Source organism: Gekko japonicus, unplaced genomic scaffold (assembly GCF_001447785.1).
Source record: "Gekko japonicus isolate JY-2015 unplaced genomic scaffold, Gekko_japonicus_V1.1 scaffold1923, whole genome shotgun sequence".
NCBI lineage: Eukaryota > Metazoa > Chordata > Lepidosauria > Squamata > Gekkonidae > Gekko > Gekko japonicus.
In genome coordinates, this window is record NW_015167594.1 from 214855 (window position 1) to 226587 (window position 11733).

The 11733-nt window shown below is 45.4% G+C and overlaps 1 protein-coding gene across 1 annotated transcript in view; it reads left to right on the forward strand.

Moving 5' to 3' along the window:
• NAIP (NLR family, apoptosis inhibitory protein) overlaps positions 1-11733 on the forward strand; it is a 34074-nt gene that overhangs the window by 1823 nt on the left and 20518 nt on the right. The window contains exons 2-6 of the mRNA XM_015413962.1: positions 2548-2647; positions 3349-3430; positions 5069-5117; positions 6005-6130; positions 8715-8814. Coding sequence (XP_015269448.1) covers positions 2548-2647; positions 3349-3430; positions 5069-5117; positions 6005-6130; positions 8715-8814 — 457 coding nt within the window. The remainder of the gene's footprint in view (positions 1-2547; positions 2648-3348; positions 3431-5068; positions 5118-6004; positions 6131-8714; positions 8815-11733) is intronic.

Here is an 11733-nt window from a genome sequence, read left to right on the forward strand (position 1 = left end):
CTTGCATGGAGGGTGTTTAGCAGTGCAGCCAACCTGGAGAATTCTCTTTGGCCTGAGTTTTCTCAGCCAAGATGTGGTTCTTCTAGCCTCCCAGGAAAAGCCACTGTTTAAGCCAAGCCTGGCTTCATAGGGCACTGCTTGTGGAGGTTGAGGTTGGTTTGGGGCAGGGCTCTAGTCGGGGGGGAGCTCTCAGGTACGGAGCTCCGGAAGAGAACCTCTAGGGGGCGGGGCGGTCACGTGGTGAAGCCCCGCCCCCTTCTTTACCCCGCCCTCTGCTTCGATCCTCATTCCGTTTGGGAATGAGGATGAAGCAGGAGGGTAAGTAGCCGGGCCTTCTGACACACTTCCGGTGATGTCAGGGGGTGTGGCCTTCTGTCACTTCCGGTGATGTCAGGGGGCGTGGCATATGCAAATAAGTTATGCTAATGAGTTATGCTAATGAGCTCCGGCAGCTCTTTTTCTACAACAAGACCCCTGGTTTGGGGTGTCTCTCTCTTGGGAAAGACCACCCCGGGTTCAGGGCTGAGGATGCTGGCAACAATAATAAGACAAAGTCAGATATTTGACTGGTAGATGGTGTTGTGCAGTTCAAGATCTAGCCATGTTCTTAGAATTGCAGAGGTATCTTTGCAGGATCCTCCTCCTCCTCCTCCTCCTCCTCCTCCTCTGCTTAATAGTAGTGGAAGTGGCCATCCTTACCCTACCCAATGGTAGGTTCAGAGGTTTCTTCATGCCAGTGCAGACTGTTTTGGTCAGTGGAGATTGGGGCTGAAGTCTGGGCATTGAATGAATAACACCAGCTCAGCTCCAGAAGACAGTGGGCAATTCTGCATTGGCTTTTCCCTCCATTGTTTTACCAAACCCATGCTGGAACAGAAATTCCTCTCTGCATTGCATGCCACTTTCACTTTCTTTGATCATTGGGTTTTATGGTATCTTTTGCATACATTTATGGCTGCTCAGGGGTGACTTTGCAGTCAGTATGGCATTGCCTCGGGGTATTTGAATGTGGTTTTGAGCTGCACCTTTGGTAAAATGATGGAGAGAAAAGTCAATGCAGAATAGCCCAGAGTAAAATCCAGTTCCAGTGGATTGAAAGTGGATTATTTAGTGTGTGTGAAAGCACCCAGTGTTGCTTGGAACAGCAAGAATCCTACAAAGATACCTCCGCAGTTCTCAAACTTGGCTAGATCTCAAATTGCAGAACACCACCTGTCAGTCAATCTGACAGTGAAAATTCATCAGTGATAATAAGCAATTTACTAATATTTAATAGTACTGTAAATGATTTTAACTGTTTTAAGAATTAATTATATTACCTGGTTTTAATTGTTCATGCACTTTGTTGTTACCCAACCTTGAACCCAAATATTGGAACTGGTCATCCTTACCCTGTCCAGTGATAGGTGCAGAGCTTTTATCACGCCACTGTACACCATTATAGTGTACCAGCACTTTTTTGGTCAGTGGAGGTTGGGGCTGCAGTCCAGAGGCTGCTGGAGAATGCATCAGGTGGGCCTGAGGCCTGTGCCTGCCTATGGCAGCCTAGTATCCTGTTGCAGTGAAGCCCCCTGATAGCTGGGGGTGTGGCCAGATGCACCAGCAGGTAAATACCGGCACAAAACTCTGGGTAGGTTCCATCCTATGTGCATCTGAACACAACTATGGAAACTATTCTTAGAGAAGCCAGGAAACAGTTTCTGGTTTCCATTTTCCTCCTAGTTAGTCCAGCCTTTCCTTTATGTCCCCATCTAACTAGGGTTGCCAGCTCCAGGTTGGGGAATACCTGGAGATTTTGGGGGTGGAGCCTGAGAAGAGTGGGATATGAGGAGGGGAGGGACTTCAGTGGGATTTGGGGGGGGGGTATAATGCCATGGAGTCCACCTTCCAAAGCAGCCATTTTCTCCAGGTGAACTGATCTCTGTCAGTTGTAATAGTGGGAGATCTCCAGCCACCACCTGGATGTTGTCAACCTCAGTCTAACCCCCCCCCCCCAGTTAGTGTCCAACAAGTGTAACCTGAATATTTATCTCAACTATGAAAGATATTTTGGCTGCACTTGCACAATTTCAAAAATCAAGTGAAGAAGAGAAACGCTACAAAATGTGCAGTTGCACCTCCCCCCCATATTTGAATACAACATTAGGTTGAACTGATCCTACTGAAAATTAGCAGTTACATTAAAAAAATCTCCCTCAAGGCTTCTTCACTTAAAGTAGGAAGTGGAAGGGACTGTGTCTACACCACTGCTCATATTTTGTCTTTCTGGGAAGACACAGCTGGTTTGGTTAATGTTACAAATTCCCCAGATCATCTGGAGACATGCCTTTAGATGAATTATTATGAATGATCAGCAAATTATGAATCAAGGACCTTAGTGGTTAATTCTACAGGTAATTCTTCTTTAGTATTCCCCCCTTTTAAAGAAATGTGCTTTAACATGTTTAAGTAACTGCATTATTGTATATACTTGGGAGTACGGAGCGGATTTTGTTGTGCAAAAAGGTGGCAGGAGTATTTCAGGCATGTGCCATATCTTACATGTAGGTATAAAGGACACAGTTCAATGCTTTGCCTGCAATGGATGCCTGGGAAATTGGAAAGACGGGGATGATCCTTGGAAAGAACATGCAAAGTGGTTCCCCGAGTGAGTGTTTATTTGTTTAGACATATATACCCTGCTTTTCTCCCTAAGGTGGACCCAAAACAGCTTACAACATCATTCTACCTCCCTTCATTCTACTTATCCTCACAACACCTGGTGGGATACGTTGGGCTGAGAGTGAGAGAGAATGACATGCAGAAGGTCGTCCAGCATGCTTCCATAGCAGAGTGAAGACTGGAACCATGGTCTTCCTCCACATCCTAGTCTGTTGCACTCATCCCAACACCATGTTTACAGGGCAACCCTGTTGTCACAACCAGAGTGCAGTGAAAAACAACCCTGAGCTTTTACAGATGCAGAAATAACAAACAAAACCTAGGAATTAAGGAGATCCTGGAAATAGATTGTTATAATGTTATTGCCTTTTAACGCAATACCAATTGCTGATTAAAAAAAAAAAAGTCAGGAAAAGCCCTTCAATGCATGGGGGGGGGGGGTGCAGGGGAAATGGTACTGTGGGAGGAACATATACATGTAACTATGGTGTGGATGCTCCATTAACTGAAGAATGCCCATGCACTTCTGGTGGTGATGACAATCCTTGCAATTTAGAAAACCTTGCAATGTGGATGTAGCTGGCAAGTGTAAAATGTAGTGTGTTAGATCCTGAGATTTCAGTATTACAGATATCTTTATAACTATTTAGAAAACTCTGAAATAATATATTATTTATTACTTTATAGGTGCAAGTTCCTCCAAAAGGAAAAGTCCAGAGATGAAATTAAAGCATATATTCAAAATTATTCTGGATTTGTTGATATTACGGTATTTTTCTATTCTCTTTATTTTATTGAACTGCTAGCATGTGTATATATTATTGCTAGATTTTCCAGAGTTGCCAGGTTACCCATTAATCCTGAAAATGCTTTCAACTGAATGTCTAGGTGTAAAATTTAAATTTTGTATGACTAGAGACAACCATTCAGGAATCCTATTGCCATCTATGAAGTAGTGCTTAAGATTCAGACCAGGTTGTTACTTTAGGGAATGAGAGAGCTTCAACATGTGTGAAGAGAAGCATCAAAACATTGTCTATAAACTACCTTACTGGAATACAATGTGTCCATGTGACTCGTGTGGCTGTAGTCTTTTAATTTGTAGAAAGGGATTAGAGAGTAACTTTGCATACACGAATCGCACCTTTTGTGTCTGTTTTTCAATTGTAAAGCCTTAATTAGAGATGTATGCTCAATTTAAAGCTGGCTGTCTTCTGCTTCCCATCCTTGCACAGAGCAAGAAGTAAAATATTATGGGTTAAAAATGTGCTTAATTCCACTTGTACTCAAATCGAAAAATTAGCAATTGAAGGAGAATTCCTCTGTCCAGGAAGAAATTACATAGCAACAATTCAGTTTTCATGATTGGGTGAAGGCGCCATTACCTGGAGAGATTTCAAACAGGTGCTGAAGACTGCAAATTTTAGTTCATTCTGCTATTTCTTACCAGACTGTTCTGTTAGCATTTGCCCTGTTTTCAACCTGCACTGCCTGGCATAAATAGCTGAGGACAGACTGGCAGTATGAAGCATGAGGGAGGCGGGGCAAAAAGACCTGGACCAAGTTGTGCCGGGGATTCCCGGTCACACTGCACCTACTGATGCGGGCGCATACCGGGGAGGAGGCGGAAGGGAGCGTTCACACTGTTGGCCCGCCCCTGGCAGAGGCGTGGCTGTAAGTGGCTTTTTTTCACTCCGGCGACATGCGCCTATGCGCATAGGTGCATAGGCGCAGCAATGCGGCTTGTTTGTGGCTTTTAGCGTGCACACTTCTGGGAAGCGGGATCAACGTGCTCTCCACGGTTTGCTACCGCTTTCACCTGGTACTTTTTTAACTCGGTAGGGAATTGTTATAGGACAGGTTGAGTACGGCTGGGGAACGCCTGACAGCTGTGGCTGTGTGAACTGGCCCCTTTAATCTGTTTGTGAAACATGCCTATATCAGGCCAAACTGCCAGTCTGAACTCAGCCTATGTGTCACTGTTCAAGCCTGTGAATGGATATTTGGATCAAGTCTATTCATGGTAGTCTTCAGGAAAACGTCTGCGTCCGTAGTCTTCATCTGGCACATGCAAAGGGATTGCCAAATGAGATGGCTGCCTGTGTAACTTAGATAGGGTCACCATCCTCCAGGTGGTGGCTGGAGATCTCCCACAATCACAACTGATCTCCAGGCAACAGAGATCAGTTCCCCTGGAGAAAATGGCTGCTTTGGAAGGTGGACTCTATGGCACTATACCCCATTGAAGTCCCTCCCCTCCCCAAACCCTTCCCTCCTCATGGACCCCCCCCCCAAAAAAAATATCCCAACTCGGAGTTGACAACCCTATGTAGCTAGCAGGAGGAAATATAATTTACAGAGGCTTCAACTGAAAACTGTGCTAATTTCAAATTTATGTCTTGATTAGGGAAAGTGTTTTGGAACATCCTTTGCGAAGACATTGCCTCCCAACACAGGTATATAAGGGAGATATAATTCAGGATGCACAGTATGGTTAAATTATTCTTCTTATCTGAAATTCAAAGGGCCAGGCATGGAGCAGCTCCCATTTTCTTACAATAGCTCCAGAGGACCCTTCATCTGGAAGTCAGAGACCCTCTAAAGCAGCATTCAATGTAGCACTAGAGGCTTCACTCATAAGAGTGAAAGAGCTGTTCGCTCTCATGTTCACAGAACTGCGTTATGTGGGTGCCCCATCCTTTTTGGAACCTGCCATAATTACTTATTATTCTGTTGGCAATGGACAGCTGATTTTTGGCAGAGATTTGAAAAGTTAAACTTTTTGTGTCGCAACCCCAGGCTTCTTTGGAAATCTCTCATCGTACCATCCAGGGATGACCCTGTTTAGCAGACAAAGTGTGGTAAGATGAGGCTAGCCTGGGCCATCTGGATTAACCAACGGGTTTAAATGCATTAATTCTGCATTGGCTCGAACTATTAATGAATTTATGCAACATTTAGTCACTGAATATTGGAATATAAAATTTCTGGATAATATACAGCCTTGTGTACTACTTTCTTTGATATAAATTAATTAATTAGAATAAACTTCTTGCAAACTAAGTCCAGCAGGAACGGTGCCAAGATGTATAGCAAAGATAAAACAACATGTGTTTAATATTTAAAATGTTTAAACTCTCAAAAAAATGAGAAAGTTTTTTCCTTCTGTAAAACAAATGACTATAGTAAACTTTACAAATGCTAGAAATGGTCAAGATTTAAAAATCCTTTTTGATGATAATACTACAGGGATAATGCTGTGCCTCGTAAAATCTGGAGACGGACGCTAGTTGTCAATAGCTCAGGTCCTTCTAAACTTCTGTGGTATTTTTGCTTGTAAAAGGAGATTCAGAACCTATTTTAAACATCTATGAGGACGAAGATGTACGGCTGGACTCTTTTAAAACGTGGCCACAAGAAGCCCAGGTTGATGCAGTTTCTCTGGCAAGGGCAGGATTTTTCTACACAGGTCAGTCACTTGCCACTCTTGGAATTCTTGTTGTTGTTGTTGTTGTTCAGTCGCACAGTCGAGTCTGACTCTTTGTGACCCCATGGACCAGATCACGCCAGGCCCTCCTGTCTTCCGCCGTCCTCTGAAGTTGGCTCAATTTCATGTTTGTTGCACCTATGACACTGTCTAACCATCTCATACTTTGCCGTCCCCGTCTTCTTTGACCTTCAATCTTTCCCAGCAATTTCCCAGGAATTCTACTCCTGCCTATATCCATGGGTTTTAATGAGTTTTAACCATGTTTGTGACTGGATGCCAAATCCTCATGTGACTTCTTCATCTGCCTCAACGGTTGAGTCAGCTCTGTGTACACATCTTGGTGTGCATCTGGAACTGCTCCTTTGATTTAAACTTAGTGGAGAAGTGCTTGTGTAAAGGGGTATCTCTGTGGAGGCCAGCAACATATTGCTACATCTAGGCAAATTTGGTCTTCTCGTAAGCTTCTAGCAGTGAATATGTAGTTGTATATCCTTGGAGAAGTTGTGTAATATTAAAAAGCAGTATTTTTATATAACTTGATTAAACTAGATTTATTTGCAAGCATTTTCATATGACATAAGCCAGGATACAGAGATCTATAATAGTAAAATATTAGGTGTCCTCATCTACCAAGTAAAAGATAATTTGCTTTCATTGGGGCTTAATGTGCAATTGGTCCACCCCAGCATAAACCCAGATTCAGCCTCTGGAACTTTTGACCTCAACTCCAGAGAGCTTGGAGGATGGGGAAAGACCTTCATGCATAGTGATGTGTATGAAGCTCTAGGGTTTCTTCTGACTCCTCTCTTATGGTGCATGACTTATTTGATCCAGAAGAGCGATCTGTCACCAGATGCTAGGTGACAGGCTGCATGCAGAAGGTCCCCAGGTTCAATCCCCAGTATCTCCAATTGAAAGGATCAGGTAATAGGTGATGTGTAAGACCTCTCTTTGAGACCCTGGAGAGCCTCTGTCAGTCTGAGTACATAATACTGACCTTTTTTTGTTTTTTTGGCCCCCCGAGGGGATTTTTATTGCATTTTCTTTAAACTACAAACTACAATGAAAAAATAGGGAGGGAACATCTACATCTAAGGAGAAAGGAAAGAAAACCACTACTAACTAAAACCCCAAGTATAGGAGATCATTACATCAGCTTATATAAGTGTTAGTCTAAAATGCTTACATTACATTGAACATAGACAATTAAGCTAAAATATTTATCTTTTTAACCATTTTTAACTATTTAAAGACAACCCCCAAGAGCATCCTTTATATCACATGCTTTAAGGCACCATTCAAAGTCCTTCAGCCTTCACTTTGCTTTATCTTTTCTAATCCTCAATTGGTATTCTTGTTTAGGGGCAGCCGCCCCCTTTTCTGAAGCAGAATCCTTGTCGGAAGGCACAGAGTCCAGTTCACTGCTAGATTTGCTGTCATCTTCTTCTTTAGCGTCCTCAGCTGGTTCTCCCAGTTGCAATATCAGGAACTCGCGCGCTTTGGAAACAGTCAATTTTTTCTTTTTTGTCCTGCAGTTTGAAAATGACGCCTTCAGGCGTCTTTAGGAAATGCTGTTTGTTTGTTAAAAAAAGAAGGATGAAGTCTTTGTACTTCTTCCTCTTCTTCCTTATTTCAAATGGGATATCTTTTAAAATCCTGATGGTGTTGCCTCCAATTTTCAGGGGTGTTCCTGTAGTTGCCTCATGTGTCTCTTTGAGAATCTAACCACTATCTTCCCAGGCAGATTATTTTTCTTGATGTAAACGGAATAGGCCCTATAGACCACATCCATTTCGCTTATAAGGTATTCTGCTTTTAAATCTGTAACTGGAGCTAATGCATCGCTCTAGATAATACTGGCAAATAATATTGTGGGCAGGGCTAGGGTTCTGTAGCCTCCTGGCCAAAAATGGCCACTTGTGTATGTAGCCATAGATGGGACCATTTCTGTCCTCTTCTGGAACACCTCTCCCCTGCCTCCATTATCGGTGTTACTGCTCCTTTTATTTCCCCACCCCTCCAGTTTTATCATTACTCCTGGTGATGAGCAAACACATTAAACATTTCTCAGAGTAAAGTTTGAGACCAGTGGCACTTTTAAGACCTCAAATGGTGGTTGCTCATGAAAGCTTGTACTATGAATACAACTTTGTTGGTCTTAAAGGTGCCACTAGACTCAAACTTTGTTCTGCTGCTTCAGACCAACAGAGCTACCCCACCTGAATCTCATTTCTCTGAGTGATAGAATAAGGACATTTTTCCTTATGCTAGTAAGGTGCCGGCAAAAAAAGAAGAAATTATTCTGGCCACAAATGGAAACCATCATTGCTGTGTTTATTTATTGCCGTCCCTGTTGGAAAATATAAATACACAATAAGAATAACTGTATTAACCCATTATTTATTTAATCTGATTAATTTAAAATATTTGTACACCACTCCTTCAAGCACGTTCTGGGTTGCTTCCAAGCAACATCATGCAGTACAATGAAAAATTCAACCAATTTAACGACTCTGTACAACAAAGTCTACACTTTAACAAAGACATTGTTGTGTTCTTGCAGGGGTGAAGGATGCTGTACAGTGCTTTGCCTGTGCCGGACGTCTGGCAGAATGGAAGGAAGCTGATGACCCTTGGAAAGAACACACCAAATATTTTCCTGAGTAATAAGTTGCTGCTGACACAGTTGACAACGGATAACAAAATTATAGCCCTGATTCAGGGACTGCTGCTATTGTCATCCCCCTCCCTAGCAAACTCAGTACTCTGAGCTCTGACAATAATGATCACCTACTGAGCAGTCAATAGAAGGCAACAGTGGTACTTGTACTAAGGTTGGGGCCCATCTTCCTTCTCCTGCCACAAAGATAACTGACACTTGTATTTGGTACTCTGTGTGCAGTGCTGGACAGTAATTCTGTATCTGGAGATCTCCTTTCCTCAGGCACTGGTGGCAAGATAGATCTAAACAGAAATTTGTTTTTCTGTCATGAATCTATCTTTCTAGATGAATATCTTAATATCAGGTGACAGTCATAATATTAGAAGAAGAGGAAGAGAAGAGGAGATTGGATTTATACTCCAACCCCACCCTTCACTACCTGAATGAGTCTTATTAGAGTGGCTTACAATCTCCTTTCTCTTCCCTTCCCCACAACAGACACCACGTGAGATAGGTGGGGCTAAGAGAGCTCTTTCAAGAATCACATCATCGGCTGCATGGTGGTTACATTTTAATAAGTCTATGCTTTCATTTGCGGACATCCAGTGAATATGGAGATTAAAAATAGTACTAATTATTGTTAGGAAATTGTATCAAAATAAAAATATACTGTTACTTGTGAAAGAAATGATCCAGTGCATATAGGCAAGGCAAATCTTTTGTACTAACATTGTTAGTATTGCAGCAATGGGAACAAATTTATCTGTAAAAATTACCTTTTCCGGTTATTGTTCCTTGCCTTAATGAAAAATGGGTCATCTTGAGGGAGGAAACGATCAAGGGGTGAAATGCTGACTGTGCCGAGCCAATCTGATAAATCTTAAAATTTGCCCAGACAGTGGCAGGGAAGCTACCGAGGGAGGTCCAGAGGTCTGAGGGCACAGGCATTTGCTTAAGTGCATGCTGAAGGAGCTCTAGGGAAACATTGGTAAAGTCTGACAATAATAAAAATCCTAGCCACAACTCTTGAATAATAAAACTGGATCCAGCAGTATTTTGAGGCTGTAAACCTTGTGTGATAGGACAAAACAAAATCCCACCAATCACAGTCAAGCTAGCTCACTTATCTAAGCTTTGGATTCTTGCCCTGATAATTTCCGTCTTTCAGCATCATTTACTCAACTGTTGTGTCCGCTGACCACCACCGGAGGTCAGCGCACACTCCTGAGCTTCAGTCCGGCACAACAATGGGACTAGGATTCTAGTCCCTCCACTGGGGGGAACCAATGGGACCTTGGCGGGAGATTCAAACCCACCAATGGGACCAGGGGAAGCCCCTGGACTGTGTATATAGTTGGCCTGCCGGCCGTTAGTCTTTAGTCTTGTTGTGTACCAGTAAAGCCATGCTGATCACTACATCAGCCTCCATGCTTTCTTTACGCGTCTAACCCACTACACTTCAATGGCGACGAAGGTGGGATCCCGCTGAGCAACCAGTCGGGCTGTCGGACGCTAAGGGGAAGACAACGCACCGCCGCCCGCGCTCCGTCGATTGATGAGCACCGAGGGTGAGCAATCCGCTTCCCAGCCGCAACCGACCAGCACAATGGCCCTTGCTCCGGGATCAGGGCTGATACAGCCATTCGACACGGCGCGCCCTCAGCAATGGGGAGCTTGGATCACCGGCGTGAAGCAAGTCCTCATCTTCTGCCAGGTGACGGACGAGGCCAGAAAGAAAGGGCTTCTACTCGGGGCATGCGGACCCGCCATAGTGGAACTAGCCCAGCATCTGATCTCCCCCAAAACGTTTGATGACTGCACCTTCGAGGAGTTAGTCAACGCAGTCCAGAACCACTACACGCCGAAGCCGTCGGAGATGACCTGCCACGTGGCGTTCCAGCATCGGAACCAGCTAGGCCGCGAGACAGCTGCGGAGTTCCTCGCCGAGCTCCGCCGCCTGGCCGCGGATTGCAAGTTCGAGGGTCACTTAGAAATGGCGCTGAGGGACCGGTTCGTCGCAGGCCTGCGGGAGGAGAAGCTGAGGCGACGCATCATGGAGGGCGAGAAGGTCACCATTGCGTCGGCCATGGCCACCGCATCTGCCTGGGAAAGGTCCCACCCAGCCACCTCGACCGCACATCAAGCCAACACCGGGACACCCAATAGCCCGGATGAGGACGTCCACCGCACGCAAGCTCCGCGGCGCACCCCACGGGCGAACGCGAACTCCGGTCGCCAGCCGCCCAACACAATCCAGCCCGGGTGCGCCAGCTGCGGGGATCCGCACGACCGGAAGACTTGCCGGTTCAGGGGAGCTGTTTGCCGGACCTGCGGGCGCACTGGACACATCGCCCGCGCCTGTCGCGCCAAGGTCCCCAGCCGCGGCCAGCCTCCGCGCCACCGAGCGGAGGCCCACTTCGAGGACGGCGCGGATAGCGAGGACCTCTACAGGATCGCGCACACCGAGGAAAAGGTACTCCAACTCCCCGGGAAGGCGGCCCACCCCAAATTTATGGTGACCGTAGAAATAGAAGGGTCCCCCTGCCGCATGGAGATAGACTCGGGCTCCGCGGCCTCCATCATCTCGGAGGCCACGCTCAAGCAGTTATGCCCCAGGGGGGGGCCGCGGTTGCGGCCAGCACAAGTCACCCTCATGGACTTCCAGAGAAACCCGGTGCCAATAAAGGGGGTCGGGACCTTTAGGGTGCAATACGGACAGTTGAAAAGGCGGTTGGACTTGATTGTGGTCGCCGGCGACCTAGTGAGTCTGCTGGGGCGGGCTTGGTTCGAGCCTCTGGGAATCACCGTCGAGGGAATACAGCTGTGCGCCGCCCAGGGCTACGAGGGAATCTGCCGGGAATTCCCCACGGTTTTTGATGATTCGCTGGGCAGGTATACGGGCCCCCCGGTGTCATTGCGC